Source organism: Patiria miniata, unplaced genomic scaffold, assembly GCF_015706575.1.
Source record: "Patiria miniata isolate m_02_andy unplaced genomic scaffold, ASM1570657v1 HiC_scaffold_1, whole genome shotgun sequence".
In the NCBI taxonomy this organism is placed as follows: Eukaryota; Metazoa; Echinodermata; class Asteroidea; order Valvatida; family Asterinidae; genus Patiria; species Patiria miniata.
In genome coordinates, this window is record NW_024037047.1 from 8,538,723 (window position 1) to 8,561,360 (window position 22,638).

At 41.6% G+C, this 22,638-nt stretch overlaps 1 protein-coding gene across 1 annotated transcript; it reads right to left on the minus strand.

Annotated features, from left to right (window-relative positions):
* Positions 1-1,990: 1,990 nt before the first annotated feature.
* Positions 1,991-21,504, minus strand: LOC119721935 (17-beta-hydroxysteroid dehydrogenase type 2-like). Its single transcript, XM_038191893.1, has 5 exons — positions 21,055-21,504; positions 7,933-8,145; positions 6,849-7,031; positions 4,606-4,743; positions 1,991-2,888 (listed from the first exon to the last, which is right to left on the minus strand). Exons 1-5 carry the CDS (start codon positions 21,314-21,316, stop codon positions 2,326-2,328), a joined length of 1,359 nt encoding a protein of 452 aa, XP_038047821.1. The 5' UTR covers positions 21,317-21,504; the 3' UTR covers positions 1,991-2,325.
* Between the last annotated feature and the right edge of the window lie 1,134 nt (positions 21,505-22,638).

A 22,638-nucleotide genomic window follows, 5' to 3' on the forward strand; every position in this document is an offset into this window, starting at 1 on the left:
AGAGCTGGACAGTGTGGCTACATTCTCCAACAAGTTTAGAGCTTGCAGACCATATATCACCCGATATAAATCCAGCTACAAAATGACGGAAATTGCTTGAAAACAATAGGCCAAACCGTTAGGCCAAACCGTTGGTCCAAGGCGTTCGACCAGTACCAACCCAATTTGCATATCATAGCCTAACCGCATGAAGTCATGCTTCGTACAGTATGTGTGAATGCATAGCACATGGTTCACGCTCTTTTTTTTATGTTAGTGGCCGAATTTCGATCATCTGACACTATCGTCGAAAGCCTTGACCAAGGCTATGGTTTTCATTGATGGTCTTCAACACTATCACTTTTTAGAAGATTTAAAAACTTTACTTCATAATTACAGCAGCGATTTTTAGAAAAAGTACTTAATGGCACATTATATAAATTAAAAGGTAAAAAAAACCCAAAAAATCCCACAAACCACCAAACCCTTGATGTCGCATTAATTAAAAAAGTACAAACTCAGTTCCTCCACCGCACAATAGTACTGAAATTATCCACTCCTTAAAAGTAATATACAACATTTGCAAACATTAAAAAACAAAAGTACCAAATTATTATAAAATACCCTACTTGACTTTAAGTGAATAACAGTCTAAAGCATGACCGGTGAAATCATGGTACCTGATGCGCTGTCATTTTCAAGAAAAGTGGAGTTATCAATATCCAATGATAGTTGGCCGACCATCATTGAAAAAAAAACCAAACTCTTTTCAAATACTTCTCCCCAATTTAGTTAGTCCACATTTTGTTTGCAATTGGTTACACATCATGATCCATAAACGGGTGCAAGCCAGCTAGTCTGGTTCCCTGACCTGACAATTCCCCGACGTCTATACATTGCTCTGTTTTGTCTGAAGTAGGTTAAGGGAACCAGACTACAGAAACAGCATTTTATTCTTGGTTTTTCAGCATCAATGAAAACAAAACTTTTAACAAATCACTGAACAAAATTTGCTCTAAAATACTAACCCCTAAATCCATCCATTTCTGAAAGTTACAGCAAAATCAAATGTTGTATATTACCTATAATTAATGCCAGTTGTTCCTTTTTGTCAGTTCTGAAGTCATTATTAAATTCACATCATCCAACCCCAAATATCAATCAAAAGTTAGCCTCAAACACCGTCAATCTAAATGTATGAACATTTAAGTAAAATTCCCACGTAACATTTTTTTTCCCAAGAATTAATTAGTGCTTTATCATTTTATTTCAATAATATTTTTACGCAATAATTGCTGCAAAACCCTGTTTTAGTAAAGATTAAGTTCTTGACAGTATTGATATAAATTATTTTCATATATTTGCATCGATGCTGGGAAATTACCTCAGATTGCAATTGCAAACAGAATTTAAAAAATCTTAATACAAAATTTGTTTTTTATCTTACATACCAAAAGGAAAGTGCAAAACAGGTTGATTATTAACCCTAACCTTCCCAAATCCTCCAAAATCCTCTTTGCAAAATGGAGAAATCTGCAGGATTGAGGCTATATGGCAAAAACGTGTGACTGATTTTGGTGGATGCACTGTGTCAAGGTCTTGAGCCGGACCGCATGTTGTTTATGCTCAGCTGTGCATAAATTTAGGCCTAGATTTTACTTGAAATCCTCCGCACTGCTCCAGGATGTCACTGGCTCTGCCTCAACATATCGACAGTGACTGCTGGAGGATTTTGCAGGATTGAGGCAGTGGTCACCCCTCCAATGACCACATTCAAGAAATAACAGATGATTTTGGAGGATTGAGGCTGTATGCAATTTTTACATGGAGGCAGTTGGAGGATTTTGCAGGATTAAGGTTATAGCCTAGGAAGTTAGAATTAACTTACATGTACATTGCCAATTACAAATAAACCTAGTACTTCTACTTCCCCCAAAAATGCGCAAGGTTAGGGCTTGCATTGTTGATAAAAAAACTTGTTCGATTGACCCTAACTCCCTCTTTACTCTTACTAAGTAGAGGACCATGTCCCTCAAAATCCATCACTCGTTCTGCTTCAAATAATGCTTCAGGATCAAATCCGTTGAAATCCACCAGTGGTGCTGGTGGATTTTGATGGACTCAGTACCCATGGCATATCTGACAAAATCCCACAAACTTAGGGATGGATTTTGATGGAGTTGTTAAGGTTATAGGGTTAACATTGTCCATTATAAAAAGAAATGGTACAGGAACTGCATAGAAATAGATATGGTCTCTTAAATTTGCGTACTGAAATATTGTTGGGATTTAAACCTATTTCAAGGAAATAAATCCTCTAATTTATCTATAAATTTTATTTACAAATTACGTACTGCTCTGCGTAGTATCAGAAGTGTTCTCAATACCATTACTGGTTCCCTGGTTCCCACTTTCACCGGCTCCAACGTTTTGGATGACGTTAGCACTGCTCTCCCGGTTCCCACTTTCACCGGCTCCCAACTCAAAGTGCACCTGCTTGTGTGGCATGTTCGCCCGCTGGTTCTTCGCCCTGCGTTGCGACTTCCGCCTTTCGGTCGCAAGGCGGTTTTCCTCTTCGGTCGGGAGGGCGCTCTCCGGCATGTACGTCCCCGTCACCAGCATCCCGACGGCGTCGTTGATAAACGCCGGCAGGTGATTGGCTATCCAGTCCAGAATGATGGCTGGTACTCCGCACAGGTAGTGCGCCCTGGGGCTTTTGGCAAAGAGGGCGTGCGCGACTGCTGTGGATACCGGTGAGAAATCCTCCATGAGTCGGATGTCGTCCGACGTATACATGGCGCTCAACGCCGTGTTGAAGTAGCGCTTGCCATAGTCGTCGGCTATCCTCGGATCCAGGGCTGCCAGGAGTTGCTGGTACCTTGTTATGAACTGGGTACCAACTACAGCTTCTATAAACAAACAACAATTCAATCAAAATATGGCGTTAAAGACAGTGTATCTTCTTATATGAACAGAGTTTTCCTTAAAGGGAATGTACATCATTGGCTTTTGCTGTAATTTTCGGAAATGAACTATTCAAGGGGCTAGTATAATAGATCAAATATTGTTACACTGACATTTGTGAAGTTTTGTGTTCGAAAAGGTTGGAAAAACCAAGACTTTTTTTTTCAAGTAGTCTGGTTCCCTGACTCCACAAAAGATAAAATGGATCAATTTATAGATGATGGAAAATTGTAAGGCAAGGGAACCAGTCTAGCTGGCCTGCACCCGTTCATGAACATGTAACCAATAGCAAACAAAATTTGGACTGAAAAAATGGTAAATTTGGAGCAGTAGTTGAAACATAGTTAGGTTTTTCCAATGCTGGTCGGCCGACCACCGTTGGAAATGTATACAAAAATATCATTTTCTCGAAAACGACTTCACACCAGGTGCCATAATTTTACACGATGCTTGAGACTGTCATTTACCAACATCCTAGTAAGGTATTTCATAAAAACTTGGTAGTTTTATTTTTCGATGTTTGCAAATGTTGTATATTCCCTTTAAAAGCCATTTTCATGCACTCATATTGAATTTTCTGAAATCTGCCACTACTCGGGAAGTTTACATTTTCCATGAAGTTGCACATATATTTTTACCAGTAAATTGTTGCCGTAAAAGAGAAATACAACATTTGCTTTTGCTGCAATTTTCAGAAATGGATGGATTTGGGAGGGGGGGGGGGTGGTATTTTAAAGCAATTATTGTAACACTGACTTGTTTGAAGTTTGTGTTCGTAGATGCTGGAAAATCTAAGAAAAACAATCATGTTCCTGTAGTCTGGTTCCCTGACCCCCCTTAAGACAAACGGAGCAATTTCCAGACTTCAGGGGATTGTAAGGTCAGGGAATTGGGGGCAGTATTTGGGGGGGAAAAGCCATTTTTTTTTCAACGCTGGTCGGCCAACCAGCATTGGAAATTGATACAAAAATACCACTTTTCTTGAAAATGTCAGCACACCAGGTGCCAGGATTTTACAGAATGCTTCAGACTGTCACTCACTAATTTGGTAGTTTTGTGTTTTGATGTTTGCAAATGTTGTACATTCCCTTTAAATACTTTCTCTACTGAGTACATGTACTTCATGCTTAGAATTTAGGCAAAAACCTGACAGTGAAAACCCAAAACATCATTTTGGACACGAGAAACCTCCTGGTATGCAGCAAGCTTTTCACCGAAATTTTGTGCAATTTCACTCGTCCTTGCCGCAAGGCTAAATTCCACCCTCTATTTATTCTAATAATAATAATAATAACAGGCATTTATATAGCGCTTTTAAACGGGGTATCAAAGTGCTTTACAATTATTATGACCCCTGTTCAACAGGCAAACACTCCTGAAACCTTCTCAACTCCCTGGGAAGCATACACGGCTGGTAGGCAACCATTTCAGCACTCTTGGCCGGATAATCAACCTCTCACAGTAACCAACTCTGTCCTCACAGGTACCCATCTACTCCTGGGTGGAGAGAAGCAATGAGTGACAAAGCACCTTGCTCAAGGGCACACGCATCATGACCCGGGCTGGACTTGAACCCACAACCTGCAGAATTACCCACAGACCACAAATTCAATGCTCCAGACCACGAAGCCACCGGCACTCCACACTTTGAGGCAGACTTACGTGTCTTGAAGCCGCCAGGTTGTATGATAGAAACGCTGATGCCCCATTTCTTCAGCTCCATCCGGAGGACATTAGAGAACCCCAAGGCTGCTGATTTGGAACTGCAGTAAGCTGGGAAACTTGGCGTTGCTAATTTATCTAAAAATACAAGAGAATAACAAAAATGGAAAATCGATCAAAACTGGGTAACTGTTTGCACACATCTTACATAGGAAAGACCCTGCATGCTGGCCTCTCCATACTCGGCGTGGAAGCATCCTGCAAATTTGCGAAAGTGGTGCGTATTTAAACTCCAACAAATTGTGTCGCAAATCCTCCACAAAGTCAAAGCTGTTTTGCATTTATATACCCATGAAGTATGAACCAATGCAGCAAGAGAATCTATCTTTTAAAGCCAGAGTCCATTATTTGCAGCTATCCCAAAAGTAACTGGCGTAATTATTGTTGAAAAACATACTTGGTTGAAAGATAGTAAGGGGACTAAACTCCCTGTGAAATTATTCTTTCTGGCAAGCTGTCATTTTGAAGGAATCAACGAAAGAAGGCCTTTCCAACGGTGCCTCTTAAGAAGCACCGTTGAAAAATTTCCGTTAGTAGTTCGTTTTTTATTCGTTGACACGACGCACACGCGCGTGCAGTTGCTATAATTCGTCGGATCGGTGCGTAACATCGCGTAGCTGCAATCGGCTCAGTGAAAACGTGTCTCGGACGCTGACTAAGCCATTTGCGAGTAACCTATACCCTTTGGGATTTGCATTTGAAAAACGTCTGGTACAATGACTTGCTCAGAATGCTTGGCACATTTTAACTTTGAATTCTCCAGACCAAAGACACTGTTGCTAATCACAAGATTCGGGGCAAGCTCTTGCATAGTTACGTAAGAGACGTTCAGCATCAATACATCGTTCGCAATGGGTGAGAATGGCACAAAGACACCAGACCATGCCGGAGCTGGGGGTTGCTAGCATAAGGCTTGCCCCGAATCACGTGATATAGTAACAGTCTCTTTGGTCGGGAGAATGCTAGGTTAAAACGTGCAAAGCATTGTATTAAGTCAGCGTTCCAGATTTTATTCAAATTTAACTCGCAAATGGCTTATTCAGGCCCAATTCAAAACATGATTCAGCAACTTTTGATTTGAAATCGAGATCCTAGAATGTTATTTTCTCGAAATATACAGCTGAAGCCGAGCTGAAACTTCATCAGGTTAGTTGTTCAGCACCCTTCTTTAGATTTTGAGCACTTTTGTTGCTTCAAACGAACAAAATGCACAAATTACAAATGATGGACTATACCTTTAAATACATAATTTACCTACAAAATTATTATCAAAAGCATATTTGGATTAAATATTGTACTGGTACTACGTGTAAACACCCCATCAATTTATTTTTCTGGTTTGCTGTCATTAAGAAGAAATCAAGAAATGTACATGTTGGTGATTTGCAACGATCAGTCAATTGACTCATTTTTGGAAATAAAAGAGTGCTACCGGTACATGTTGGGATGAAACTGTGTTTTGTGATCAAAAAGTTGTGCATGGTTTTTCACTACTTTCTCGAAAAGTGTAATATCCACTGAGCTGAAATTTCAACAGGTTAAGTTTGAACATTCTTCTTGGGATTTTGAGTGTTGTTACTATTGGCAAAAAACACAATGCATGAAAAGCAAATGATCCGATATGCCTTAAAGCTACAGTCCATCATTTGTAATTTGTGCATTTTGTTCGTTTGAAGCAACAAAAGAGTTCAAAATCTAATGAAGGATACTGAGCAACTAACCTGATGAAGTTTCAGCTAAGCTTCAGCTGTACATTCCGAGAAAAACAGCATTCCAAGATCTCAATTTCAAATCCAAAGTTACTGAATCATGTTTTGAATTGTTTTGAATTGCAGCTATACGCGACGTCGCGCACTGATCCGACGAATTATAACAACCGCGCGCGCGTGTGCGTCGTTCCAATACTTGTGCGCGCTGCGCTGAATAACAAAACGAACTACTAATTTAAATTTTCCTACTGTGCTTCTTAAGAATCACCGTTGGAAATGCCTTCTTTCGTTGATTACTTCAAAATGACAGCTTCCCAGAAAGAATAATTTCACAGGAAGTTTAGTCCCCTTACTATTTTTCAACCAAGTTTGTTTATCAACAATAATTACGCCAGTTACTTTTCGGATGGCTGCAAATGATGGACCATACCTTTAAGTGTTTATCTTATTTGAATATTGATTTATTGAACTCACCACACATGCTGGTCACGTTCACAATTCTACCCCTGGACTTGCGCAGCAACGGCAAGAATGTCTTGACCATGCGGAAGTGACCCAAGCAATTGACATCCCACATCTTCTTGAAAGCGTCCACTGTCGTGATCTCTGCCTCGGCATATAAGCACACGCCTGCGTTGTTGACGACACCCCATAATTCTGAGAATGTTAGGGGAAGGAAAAACAAAACAGTGTTTAATTCCAACCCTCAATCCTAGGGTACCGGTACATGTAGGGTAAGGCAAAACAGCTCAAATCAATCACAGTGAGCATCTCTACCATCACTGGTGTCCATTTTTTCCTGGGTAGCAAAGCAGCACAGTCTGTCACAAGCCAATTATCCCATCAGGCTGGCATTTATCTCCAGTTTCAGTGTGGCACGTGTGGTCTAGCGGTGGAGCACAGGATTCATGATCGTGAGGTTGTGGGTTCGAGCCCCACAGTGGCCATGCGTGTTGTGCCCTTGAGTAAGGCGCTTTACCTCAATTACTCCTCTCAACCAAGGTGTTAAATGGGTACCGGCATTATTCAATGCTGGGAAGGTAACAGACTCGCTGTTGAGGAGGTGTGGCGATCCCCCCACAGCAGCATATGAGTCTGGCCCAATCACTAAACGAAGGAGAGATGGGCACTCTGTTCCTGTGAACACAGGTTCGTCCCTTTACTCTTTTTTCAGTGTGGCATGAAACAAATGAGAATATTTCTATTCCCACTGGATGCAGTGCCAGTCCACCAGGTAGCTCCCCAGCTAATGCCGGTACTCAGTCGTACTCCAGGGTGGAGAGAGGCAAGTGGGGTGAAATGGCTTGCCCAAGGACACAACATATGACCAGTAGCTGGATTCGAACCCCTGACCATCCGATCGCGAGTCACGAACCCCAACCACTAGGCCAAAGCCCCCACCTCCTGGGTGGGGAGAAGCAATCAATGACAAAGTGCCTTGCCCAAGGACACACTCACCCCAAAACCTCAGGCTGGACTCGAACCCACAACCCACAGAATTACCGACAGATCTTGAGTTCAAGACCACGACATTCCACACTCTTCACATTTCTCTTACCTCGCCCGTCCAATAAATCTTTGACAATCTCCAACGCTTCCTGTATTTGATCCTGGTCGGTCACGTCCAGCTCAATCGTCATCAGTCGGCTGGAGCTGTTAGCGACGAGGTCCCGCTCCCCGGCGCCATTTTTGTCGTAGCAACAGGCAAGGACATGAGCGCCCAGACTGTCCAGGTACAACGCTGTAGCATGGCCTAGACCAGTATCACAACCTACAAAAGCACAAAACCATTCTCCAAATTAGCTTTGCAGAATTTAATTTTGACGTCAAATTAAAAACCTGTGTGGGACCAGTACTACATGTACATGCATACCCTAATCCAGGAAAACATAACAAGGAACTGCCAATAAGACATTCCATGCTTACCCATGTGTTCTTAAAGGGAATATACATCATTTGCTTTTGCTGTAATTTTCAGAAATGGATGGAATTGGGGGGTTGGAAATATATAGCAAATATAGTTACACTGACTTTTTTGAGGTTTTGGGTTCGAAAATGCTATAAAAACCAAGAAAAACAATCATTTTCCTGTAGTCTGGTTCCCTGACTCCATATAAGAAGAAACAGATCAGTTTACATACATTGGGGAATTGTAAGGTCAGGGAACCAGTCTAGCTGGCTTGTACCCGTTCTTGGGTGTGTAATCGATTGCAAACAAGTGCGATGGTCAATTGGGGCCAGTATTTGAAAAAAAGCCAGTTTTTTCCAACGCTGGTCGGCCGACCAGCGTTGGAAATTGATACAAAAATACCACTTTTCTTGAAAATGACAGTATACCAGGTGCCATGTCATTCACTAACAGTCCAGCAAGGTATTTCAAAATGATTTGGTAGTTTTATTTTTTATGTTTGCAAATGTTGTATTTTCCCTTTAAAGTTGAGGCATGCACATTTATACACATGTTGGAAATTCTATCACTCTACAAAAATCAACAAAGCTATCAACATGATCAATTAAAGAAAGCATTCCATCAACCATCAAACTTTTTTTTTAATCTCTGTTCCGTTGTCAAATCATACATGGGTCGTATGGCAGCTGCCAAAGGCGCCTTTACATGCCTGTGGCTTGACCACGTTCTAGCTGCGTCCTTCGCAACTCAGCTTCCCAGCTGCGAGTAAGGATGATTAGCCTCTCAAATTATTATGTAGCACCATCTTTTGGCTTGTAGCCAATTCAGTATGCGGTTGTTTCCGTTTTTCAATTATCTTCGTTTCAAATAAACTAAACTCCAAATCTCTGCAAGCTTCAAGAAAATTGTTCAACAGTTGAAAAATTATCCAATATGTTGAGACAAAAATCCTTGCAAACATGGCAAAGAAGAAAATGGGATTTCATTCTGCAACCATATCTGGTTTGGGGATAGAGGTCGTAGGACAGGGGGAAATTAAAGCATTTTTGAAGCCGAACTAACAAGTTTCTTCAGGCTTGGGAGCTACAGTGCCTAGGGCACTTTTGAGGAATCCTTGGTTTCATTATCAAAACAACTAGTTGTTAAAATTAATCACTATTGGAAAAATGAATGGAGACGGCAAAAAATGGTCACTGCACTGGATATACGTGTACACACACAGCGATTTTCAACATGTCCTCCAAACATACAATACCGGAGTCTTATAATAAAGCGCAGTTATCTACCAACAATTAGGTACTCAAGGTGCTGGTAATTATTGCTATTTTTCAAGAAAGGTAAATAAGTTTATGAGAAATATGAGACCCATTATGTAGCACCTTATAAGGGTTTACAAGGTGCTGCGGCGCATATTGCAGCCACTGCCAGAAACACCGGGGCAAACCCCTTCTCTTTGCGATAAGTGTTACTGGGTTCTTTGACGTGCATTTACACAACACACGGGACCTACATACGGCTTTACGTCCCATCCAAAGGATGAAGCAATAATGGTGAAGTGCCTTGCTCAAGAGCACAAGTACCATGTTCCCATGGTCGGGATTCGAACCAATGTACCAAGGCACACGAGTCGAACACCGTAACCATTGGACCATAGCACCCCACAACATAAGACATTATGTTGATTTGGAAATATACAAGAAAAATTAATCTAAATTGCACACTGTACTCAATTGTGACGATCTCCTTTGCACTCCAAACAAAACTCAAGTGATGTCACAAGACCTTCACTTTTGCAGAAAAGTAGGCCAATTTTTCCTAACCATTCTGTCGCTTAAAGTTGTATTCCACATGCTATTTTCAAGTTTATCCCCCCAAAATATATTACTTTTATAAATTGCTATTTTTCAAACAAAATAAAACGCATTTACTTTTGAATGAGACATCAACCCGAAAAAAAAATCAACCCATGTTTAGTAAGTGAATTTATTACTTTAAAACCTTAACTCCCCAGCATAATTTACTAGGAACCGTACCCATTCAGGCAAATTCCAACACCCACATGGGAAATTGTACACACACACTGTTGGACTTAGTTTCTGGAGGTATGCCAAACCCAATGTAAAAGACCATCAGTTTAGTGGTACCCTACCCATCCCAACAGATTTAAACAAAACCTGCTGTTGGGCTTTGATGGGTTGAGTTCGGTTAGGGTTAAATCAATACAAATTTCTAATTATTGCGACCCTACAATTACTGATTATTATTATTATTGATTATTCCGTTCTCACGGGGTTTGGCTGGTTCCCACAGGGTTTGGCTGGTTCCCGTGCCACAATCAGTATTTGTACGGACCAGTAACCAGTCTGCTCGCAAAGTGGATCTGTTTGTGCCCAATATGAAAAACTTTTATTTCAGAGGGTTACAGACATCCAACAAATGAAAGAAAGGTTCTTTTTATGGTTGGAATAAAAAATAGAAACCAAAAATTTGTAAGGAGAAAAAAAATATCATACATTGTATTTGTTGAAGAGCATGTGGAACACAACTCTAAACTCTTTATCTGGCAAAAGCATCTTGGAAACAGCTGCACGTGAGTCCCTCGCAAATGGGTTCTATTTCAAGCCTGTCTGAGCTATTTTCAGGACGGGAATCAATCGTCTATCATCTAAATGACCACAGGAACTATTTGTGGCCAATTCTGGCACTTAGCCCTATCCTCACATTACCCTGGCTCACCTCCATTTCCGATCGACCAAATTGCTAAAATTGAATCAAGTCCATGCACGGCATGCTTTACAGGTAGAGTAGGCATTTATTTTCAAGTTTATCCCCCCAAAATATATTACTTTTATAAATTGCTATTTTTCAAACAAAATAAAACGCATTTACTTTTGAATGAGACATCAACCCGAAAAAAAAATCAACCCATGTTTAGTAAGTGAATTTATTACTTTAAAACCTTAACTCCCCAGCATAATTTACTAGGAACCGTACCCATTCAGGCAAATTCCAACACCCACATGGGAAATTGTACACACACACTGTTGGACTTAGTTTCTGGAGGTATGCCAAACCCAATGTAAAAGACCATCAGTTTAGTGGTACCCTACCCATCCCAACAGATTTAAACAAAACCTGCTGTTGGGCTTTGATGGGTTGAGTTCGGTTAGGGTTAAATCAATACAAATTTCTAATTATTGCGACCCTACAATTACTGATTATTATTATTATTGATTATTCCGTTCTCACGGGGTTTGGCTGGTTCCCACAGGGTTTGGCTGGTTCCCGTGCCACAATCAGTATTTGTACGGACCAGTAACCAGTCTGCTCGCAAAGTGGATCTGTTTGTGCCCAATATGAAAAACTTTTATTTCAGAGGGTTACAGACATCCAACAAATGAAAGAAAGGTTCTTTTTATGGTTGGAATAAAAAATAGAAACCAAAAATTTGTAAGGAGAAAAAAAATATCATACATTGTATTTGTTGAAGAGCATGTGGAACACAACTCTAAACTCTTTATCTGGCAAAAGCATCTTGGAAACAGCTGCACGTGAGTCCCTCGCAAATGGGTTCTATTTCAAGCCTGTCTGAGCTATTTTCAGGACGGGAATCAATCGTCTATCATCTAAATGACCACAGGAACTATTTGTGGCCAATTCTGGCACTTAGCCCTATCCTCACATTACCCTGGCTCACCTCCATTTCCGATCGACCAAATTGCTAAAATTGAATCAAGTCCATGCACGGCATGCTTTACAGGTAGAGTAGGCATTTATTTTCATTTGAACTAACAAAAAGTGCTCAAAACATGCTTAAAGGGGCACTCCGTCCTGAAATCCAAAAAATGTTCATGTTTGAGAGTGTTTACTTATAAATCCTATTTCAAAAACATCTGGTTGAAAGGAAACCAACCTCGTGTCTTACCGTTCCAGAAAAAAACCCTGGTTGTTTACATCGGACATGACTGAGTACGCACACGTTTTTTCTGTCGTTTCAGTCAATGTTCGATACATGTTGTGTGTGTCACATAAAATTACACACAGCACCAATGCACAAATGTGGTTTCTTACACGTCCGCAAAAGGCAAACACTTTATGGCTGGAATCACAACTAGCATGAACAGCCCGACTTTTTGGGGTCGCAAAAGTGGACCCCGAAAGTTGTTCTTGCACGCATAATACAGAAATAACACAAAACCCCAGTTTTTAAAGGATAGTTGTGTGAATGTTTATATCCTACTTTTAACTGTTCTTTCCAATTAACAGCATTTCGTTCAAAGCGCGTTTTTTTAAAACCCAAATTGGGCTCATTCCAGGATGCAGTGCCCTTTAACATATAACCTGATGAAATTTTAGCTCTGTGAATGCTGTATATTTTGAGAAAACAGAATAAACAAAAACACAATATTCTGGGTCTTGTTTCAATTCCAAAGTAGCTGAGTCAATACAGCAGGCAGGGCGCTTTGGGGCAGTACAGGGATTACTGGCCTCCCCCCCCATTTTTTTTTAAAGTAAAAGACAGGCACTGCATACACCACCATTTTTTTCCTCAAAAAATTTGGTTAAAGTGGTCAGAAATTGTCTCAGATCACACCACAGTGCATCTAGAATCCAAACATTTTTGGGGGCCCTTAAGTGGGCTCTGAACCCCTCACCGTAATTTTTTGACCCATTTTTTGGGTTGCCTAAAAAATTTGCCCCCCCCCCCCGAAAAAAAATGGTGTTCTGGATCTGCCCTTGAGTTAAGACATGTAAGTGAGCCAGGTTTCCAGTAAAATATCATCATGTTCACTATTTCAAACCAAAAGAAATTAAATTGGCAAAATAGTCACCATCGGCAAAAGAGTCTTAAAAATAAAGAACTAGGCCTATTTTGGAACAATTTACAGATTGCAAACGATAATTTACACACACACAAAATAGAAGATGACTTGTGACAGTACAATGTGCGTCACAAATGAATTTTGCAAAACTACCCAAATCGATAGCCCTCAAAATTTCAAATTTACAAATAAACTTAATGATCGCCTGGATATCTATAGAAACAGTACGTCGGGCACCAGTCTAATTCTAGTCCACACAGGTATATAAATCGAGAGAATCTGCACGAGGTTAGTACCCCGACTGCCTTGCTATCAATATTCACAAAGTTCCAGAGATAGTTGAGTGATTGCACATCCCCCAACTTGATGTACCAGATGCGTGTGTGCATTTCTGGGATACCTTAGATTAGAGATGCCACGCTAGTCCTCTGCATGGTCAATCATCTGACAATTAATACATGTACTGTATGTAAAAATGTCCATTGTAACTGAACATCCCTTATGGCATCGCCTGAGTGGTGTATCTTATCAACATCACCTTATGAATACAATTGACCTATACAGTTTTTATGATAACAGCGAGTATATTATCCCACTCATAAAGACATTGTGTGTACACGTATACATTGTACATGTACACATGTAATACATGGATGTATTTGCACTGAAAGTATGCATTCTTGCATGGCGCTTGAATGTTTTCCACTCACAGCCAAGTGCAGATCCAGGGAGGGAGGGGGGGGGGGGCAACGGGGGGCCATGCTGAACCCAATCTTTTTTTTTTAAGTGATATCGCAATAAAAGCAGGCACTTTTCAGCATCTTTTCCTAAAAAAAAAAATTGGTCAAAGTGGTCAGAAATTGCCTCAGATCGCACCACAGAACAATGTTGGGGCCCTTCAGCGGGCCCCGAACACCACGCCGTAATTTTTTGGACCCACTTTTTGGGGGACGACCAAATTTTGTTTGGCCCCACAAAAAAAATTGGGTGTTCCGGATCAGCCGTTGATGTTAGCCCAGCAAGTAACTTTTTTGATTGATGTTCTCTGCTTTTTGACTCGGTGAATTAAAATTTGGCACCACAATGATACACAACAGTGTGCATTTAGTATTATCGGGTGGGGGAGGGGGTTGAAATCTAAAATAACATGATTAAAACCTTGTATCCCAGAGCAGCAGAGGAACTCACAGTAATGCGCTGTAATTCTAGTAGGCCTTGGCAATTCATGTAGATCCTTATTTAATTTGTCCCCTCAATTATACCGGTACATGTAGCTAGGAGCAAGTTCGGGTGCCAACTACATGTATAGTTAACCATAGTTTGACTAACTTCACTTGAACGAAGGATTGTTGGACTACTCTAGTCGACTATTTGGAACTAGAGCATGGGGCACGATTCCATCACTGGTTACCAATGGCTGCAGGCATCATGAAGCACAACGGGGAACCAGGACTTTTTCAAGATTATGGTTTGACTAGAGGCGTTCAAACGTGTCATCATAGTGCGCAGTCTGAAGTTGCGTCACAAATCAGCCATTCGGGTTGGCGCAGTGGGTTACTTTCCTCGCCTTCCACCTCTATGGCCCGGGTTCGATTCCTGCCCTGGTCCACATGTATGTTTTTAATGGCTTTTCAGTCCCTACCTGATTCCATGGGTTTTCCCCACCTACCACTTCTTAAACTGTCATTTCTTCTAACTTTCTTCTCTACAATATTCTTGCCTGAAATTGCTCTAGACCGCTCTATTTTGAATGGCATGACAATTTGGTGTGCGCACACCAGTGCGCATGTGCGGTGCGTCCTTCTAATGAGGGCAAAACGTCATCTACTGCTAATGAAAGCACAGAGTCAATGGGTGCGCTCGTTTAGCTCACCCGGGTCGACACTGGTAAAGGCAGACAGGTCAACCACGACAGCCGGGCTATTCGAACGCTCAACCGCGGGCCATCACGATCCTTACGTGACGTTGTTAGCCATGGCCGCAACCAGTGACAAAACACCCGTTTCGGATTGGGTCTCAGTTTGAAATTTACTGCTTTTTAGTCAATTGCAAAACTCAAAAAAATTGGGCTGACATTATAGACTCAACAGTCGTAATGAACTAAATAAATGATTACCTTTAGACTTCAAATAAAGTCAACTTTTAAGTCCCCTTGAGATTTCTGCTGTCCGGCCGCCATATTTGTCCTAGGGAATGCACAACGAATACGTGACGTACCGTATTTCCACCAGTGACTCTGCTCCATGAGCAGGGTCTGTGGTGGCTGACCCAGGTGAGCCCCGAGAATGACGTCAGAGCTAATCAAAGCACGGGGCTGACCCATGTCGACCAGAGTGAGCTAAAACGAATGCACCCAATAGACCTTATTCACAGGGTAGCCACTTTGGATGGTGTTCCCTGAATCTACATGTATTTTATACATATTGCAAACTGTTGATTGGGATGGCACCAGACTATTTTGTGATTGGAGGACGTTCCAAGCCTCACTTTCAGATTTTTTTTTTTTAAATGTGGCTTAAAAAAACATTAGGTATGTTTAATCACAAATTGTAAATTATTCACTATAGCACACTGGTTAATTTGTAATCATTTAGTCTTTTCTATTCTAAGTTCTAAAACTGAAGAGTTTATCTCACTCTCACTTCAATATGGCCGACTTGTAATGTACACCTTTAAAGATGTGTCACAACCCCACACTGTCACACCTACATGTGCAGTATGTAGATGTACATATCTGATTGTGATATTCACTAGTTGTTTGAGCCACAGCAACTGAGTGACATTCATGTACCGGTACAGTATGTGATTACTGTCCCTTCAATGAATGCTAGGCCACAGCGCCACTAATGTAGCGTGAGTTCATATAGCATTACACAGCTCCAGGCGCATGTGCATTAGAGCGGATGCATCAGATCAAAAACTATCTCAGGTGCACGCATGTGACTTAAGTTATACAGTAATGGAAATACTTCACACTCACAGGTTCATGTGCCATCATGACCATACCATTTAGTTTTCACCAGGGCTGTCGCCAGTTCCGGTCAGGGAGGGGGGGGAGGGGGGTGTGCCAAAGTCCAATAAAAAAAATACATACATGTACACATGCAATATGCATGGTTTTTGCCGTGGGGTGGGGGGGGGGGGGTGGGGAGGGATTCAATTGCTCACCAGGGGGGCCAGCCTGATCCCACCAGGCCCCTACTTGGTGACAGCCCTGGCTTACATCCAATCTAGATGCAAGGCTTCAGTGACTGTGGTAAAGCAAATGCTTTGTATAGGGTGTACAGGAATAAAAAAAAGAGTAGACTTTTAAGCTACCGGTAATATCCGCTCCATTCACAAGTACCCCCTCACCGGCAAAGAAAGTACAGTTGGGGGTGACCGAACGACGCCATCTTGCCCGACTGCAATATTTTGCCGCGAAGCACGGCCACTACGTGTACATTGTACAAATCCCCTGGTGTACATGCGTCACACACAAGGAACAGTGCGCGCGGGTCAACCAGCGAAATGTATGTGTCCCGCCCATGGGACGTCGTAGCTAACTAGGACCAACAAAAATATGGAAACAATTTGAACAGTTTAAAAAATGGCATTCCCCTTTAACAATCAGAATTAACTTAGGAATCCCCGTTTCATACGCACACCATTCTGTTGATGTACATGTACATGTACATGTACATGTGTGCGTGCATGTACATGTGCGTACCGGTAGCAGTATATACAAATGTACGTGTACAGTTCATCTGTAATTGTAATTCAATATGACAGATAGAGTTGACTTCATTTCTTCCTAACAATTTAAAGATGATTTACACTTTCTGGTCAATGGCAAATCTGGCGAAAATTAGGCATGCTCATCAAACTCCAACGTCCAGTCCCCCCCCCCCCCCCAAATTATACGAACATACCGTACCGTACATCTTTATTAAAATGCATAGAATTCATTGGGCCTGAGTGTGACCTTGTGGTTAGGCTTCATGACTCATGATTACAGGGTCAGGGGTTCAAATCCAGCTGCTGGCCATATGTTGTGTTCTTGGGCAAGGCACTTCACCCCCACTTGCCTCTCTCCACCCAGGAGTATAAATGGGTACCGGCATTATCTGGGGAGTAACCTGTGATGGACTGGCATCCCATCCAGGGGGAATAGAAATATTCTCAGTCCTTTCATGTGCCTAACCTGGAAGTAAACACCAGCCGGATGGGCCACATTGGCTCGTGACAGACTTTACTAAGGAATTCATAAACTGATCATGGCAAGACAGAATTTAAGACTTTTGTTATTAAGTGGGGGAATGTGGGCAAACCCATAGTTGAACCTCATACATATCCATTCCAGCGAACGCAGAGCACAAAGCGACGCTGCTTAGTATTTTGCAATGTTTTTATATTGAGTCACAAACACAAGTTGCTGCCGAATTTTATGTCATTATTCAGCAAACGTTAAACACGAAGTATTAAGCACAAACTTATTTTGACGATAACCTGAGGTATTTTCAATATTTTTGATGTATACCAGTATGATTCCTCAATATCGATTAAAATAGTGATTAAAATTTGCTATCAGCGATATCGATATAAAAAAAATCAAATAATCAAGTACTATTGATATATCGACGGTGCTTAATGCAGGCATGCAACTGTAAATACACCAAAAAAAAAGGAAATTCCTAAATTCAGAAGACTTTGTACAGTGATTTTCCAATTTTGAATGGCAGAAATGAGAATAAAAAAGAAGAAATTTCCTCATCCGAGGAAAAGTTGCATGCCTGTTAATGACTACAAACCTGAAAATAAAGTAATCTTGCACTTTCATGAAATCAAAATATCAAAATGTCTTTTGTGCTGGCCTTTAAAATGCTGTGCATCAGACTCTCGGAAGGAAACTCAAGACTTGCTGAAGGCGTCAGATCTTATTCATCCCTTCTTGAATGTGACCTGATAACAAGTCAATTGGATTTAGCAACACACGTCCCTCCCCGTGTACTGTGTCACTGCAGATGCAGACCAGGCGAGCATGAATCGCCGCGTGAGGTTTGACATTCTATTGCATATTAGCGTCTCGCCCCGCTGGGATCGCTCAAATCACATCACGTTCATGTTCAATTTCATCACCGGACATTTAATCCGGGGCTGGGTCGGAAAGTCGCAGAAATAACATGTTCTAGGCCATGTGTGTGACTGGCGAATTTGTTTTGCCGCCACTGGGCAGCATGGTGCATTGTTTTGTTCTTGTGGGTCATTCCTGTGGTGCACCCAAGGGGGGAGCTGGGGAAGGGGGGCTTAAATCCCCCCCCCCAAAAAAAAAAGAGGTTGTCAATATTTGTTTTAGTTCTAACTTCCGTGATTTTACCGTGGTGATATGTACGAGGCCTATTTTCGAATAATACAATAATAGGTGGATAAATGGTGCCACCGTCGTCAAAATAGTTCGTCTCCTCCCCCAACCCCATCCCAAAGTTTATTTTTCTGTGGAAAAAATTCTGTGCAACATTTTGGAAAAGTCAAACTTCTAAAAAAAAGCCCCCCCCCCCCCAAGCCACATCCTGGGTGCGTTACTGGGTCATTTCATAAAGTTGGGGTCCAAAAGTGTGACATTTCTTATATCCTTGTTACACCTGACCTACGTAATTTGCCATGCAGGTATCATTAAAATTAACTGCAAAGTATCATTTTTTATTGTTTGGCAGGCCTGTACTTTGCTTTTAATACATGACCACTGTTGGAGATGGAAGGCATTAAAGAAAATGTGAAATAACAAAATCTTCTAATATCAGATGTAACTGGGACACGAAAAGAATTAGACTCCAAATGTTCTGATTGCTAAATCATGTTCTGGTCAACAACAAAAAAAAGTAGGGCCTAAAGTCTGTCCCGAGCCAATGTGGCTCATCAGGCCGGTGTTTATCTCCGGTTTCCTTGGCATGAAACGACTGAGAATATTTCTACTCCCCCTGAATGGGATGCCAGTCCATCACAGGATTACTCCCCAGCTAATGCCGGTACCCATTTATACTCCTGGATGGAGAGGGGCAAGTGGGGGCGAAGTGCCTTGCCCAAGGACACAATATATGGCGAGCGGCTGGATTCGAACCCCGGACCCTCTGATCATGAGTCACGAATCCTAACCACTAGGCCACACACTCCCTCCTCTGGTCAGCAAAATCAAGTTTAAATATCTTGACAAATAGTGCCTCCTTCGTCTGATCCAATGTTTAAGATCGTCTGCTTTGAACGGCGACCAAAAATAATCATGTGGTGTCCAGCCAACCGCACCCCCCTTTTATTTGGCAGGAACCAGTAGACCAAGATGTTTATTTCCAGGATTCCTTCCTATTTTTGTGTTTTCTCTTCTTCATTCCTTCTTTATCCCTAAATTATCCTCACTGACCTTGGCTCACTAGTTCACCAGTATCTTAATAATTTCAGTGAAGGTTCAACGCAGGTTATGTTGTCAATTTATCCCGAGGCTATATGTTTATAGTCTCAAACATACCGTATGTACTGGTACAAGGACGATACCTTGACAATCAATAATAAAAAAAACCCCATAAAACAAGGTAAATAGAAAATAGCTTGCAGAAACGTGTCTGAATGCAAACTTCCGCTTATTATCAAGTTTTCATCCGATTCATATCAGTTCCAAAGACACTTTTTGGTCAATATCTTGACAGTGCCTGAATTTGCTGAAGTACATGTACTGGTTGTGTACCTGCAAGTTTAACTTGAGTCTGATCACAATGAATGTAAACTGTAGGCCTATAAAGGTTTGCAGCTTTTAATAATAATTAATAATTATCGTGATTATATAGCGCTTTCCATCATAATAACGATCTCAAAGTGCTTTACAATTATTGCCCTGTTCATTGGGCCATGGGATCAAGCGGAAGCCGATATCAGCGCTCAATTGGTCCTCGACCCTCACAGGTACCCATTCGTACTCCTGGGTGGAGAGAGGCAATTGTAGTTAAGTGTGTTGCCCAAGGGCACAAACACCATGTTCCTGGTACGGTTCAAACCCACACACGTACACCTTCGCACGTGAGTCAAACACCGTAACAACTGGACCATGGTGTTCTACTAGGCCTAAGGCTTGGAGCTTTTGGAGCCCCCCCCCCCCCCCCCTCGAAAAAAATGGAAGAGGACCCTGTACCCTTTGCCAAATATAAGGGTAGGCAGGTAGATTACAGAGGACGATAAGTGGACATCTGCTATTTTTCTAGCTCGAGCAGCGAAAAAGCAGATTGAAAGTTTTTCAACCTTTTCATTTTCTGCTTTTCTGCCACCTGAAAATCAGATTTTACTCAGGCGACCGTAATGAGGCCATCTGCTTTTCTCATTTTACAAAAAATGGCAATCTGCTTTTCTCATTTGAGAAAGGCAGAAAAGCCGATAGAATGTTTTGACAACTGTGTTTTTCTACTTTCCTGCTTTTTAGACTCTGGAAAATCCTATTTTACGTTAGAAGGCCGCGAAGCGGCCATTCGCTTTTCTGTTTTCAGAGGACTGTGCCAATCAAAAGTTTCAGTTTCAGCCATTGTTCTGTGTCACAGAGTGTTTGTACACGACTGTGGCATGTGAAATTGTTAATTTCCTCGACACCACTGTCTTGCTTGGGAATGACATTGGAAAAAATGTTGCAACCTGACGCCACTAACTTCAGCGGTTGTGTATAATTTCTACAGAGTCAAGAAAATTCCCAACAAAATTGGAAATGTTTCTCGGTCCCAGATTCATGTCTTATCATCATTATCATCATTATGAAGAAAAAAGTGGCGTCAGGTTGCAACATTTTTTCCAAAACATTTCCATGAATTCAGTCAAGGGAATTGAATTCAAGGAGGCAAACCAACATGACCAACGATATCAAAATCCAAAAGATTGAAACAGAAAAAAAAGATCAAGGTGTACTATTAGTATTAATTCATTGTAAATAAATACACACCTGTAATCAACACAACTTTATCCTTCACGTCCACAAACTGCTGGGGTAGATTCTGGTACAGCTTGTACACGGCCGCGGCGAAGACGAACACCCCGCAAAACCCGCCGAGAAAATACTGGCAAAACGGCTGGGTGATCGTGGGCAAGATCAGCACGAGCACGTACGGGAAAGTCAGCAGCAGTTCGTCCCGTAAGTAGCGCCGCAAGACTAGGCCGTTGAAGCCCAGCGTGATCGCTGAATACAGGACCAGTTTCGCGGACATGGTTGTCTGGATCTTGGCACGATTGGAAGACACAGATCGATACTCATGGAAGGATGAAAACACACCACCGACGAACAAGGAAATATTGCCGAGTGTTCTTGAACTGTGGCCTGCTGCATGCTGATATTATCAATGCATGTGTCGTACGACCGTACCCGCACACAATGACCTTTAGTATTTTTATATCAGCTGGCGCATGGCGCGCGTGTTGGATCATACACGTGCATGAAATACACGGTGACTGTGTAAAATGTCAACAGCACTGACAGTTTTCACAGACAGAGGTCGCCCTACATGGGGTCTGCCAGATGCAGAATAAAAGTGAGCTAGCACTAGTAGCAGTAGCAGGGTGCAACAAACACTAGTGCTAAATGCCCGTACTTCAAAATTCTTCAAAAAATACTCAGAACTCTCACAGGTATTTAAGCTGCACAACAAAATGATAATCAACATGTCATCTTTCATTTTCTTTTCATTTTTTGGTGGGTTGACCATCGACTTTTCGAGAAATTCCCACCCAAAGAAGACGACCCCTATTTTCCCCTGTGCGGACTCAAAGTAGCCATCTCGAAAAACCACAACATGGCAAATAACGCCACTTTCGAGCCCAACTGCATCCAAAATACTCAGAATTGGAAGCCCCAAGTCCGGGCCAGAGGTTCATTGCTATATCTCTTCAATTCCCCATTTTTATGGCTCTCAGAGCTCTCTAATATAAACTATTTTGAGGGTATAATCCCGTGGGCTATGGGGGGGGGGGGGGGGGGTCCCAGTGCACCCCCCCCCAACCCACCGCCACCGATGTTTTTTTGATCCTTTGCATGTCCCCAATACAGAGATGCCACTTTTCAGGTTTTAACCTGAATTCAGGTGTGTGTTTTAAAAAAATGTGACAAATTAAAAGTGCTGGATTTGGTCTGAAGCATCCAGAAAACACATTCTTGATAGGGGGTAAGGGTAGTTTCAGGTTTTTAGTAGTGTTTCAGGCTTTTTATTGATATACTGGTGGCATCTCTGCCAATAGGAAAAAAAATGTTGACAGTAAAAATTTAGGGATGCACTTTCTCAGGAGCCCATTTATTGAAACCGCCTTTGATTAAACTTGGATGCCTTTTCTTAGCACTAGGGTTGGAAGGGTAAGAAACAAAACGCCATAACCTGAGCAGACCTTGACGTATGACCGATCTTAATCAAACTTAGCACATCTAATCTTATGAAAAGCTCTTACAAAAATTGCATTTTAATTTGTGTAGGCCTACTGTGGCTGTAGGATCTGAAATCATGCACATGGGAAGTGGATTTTAAGAAAAGTGTGGCATTTC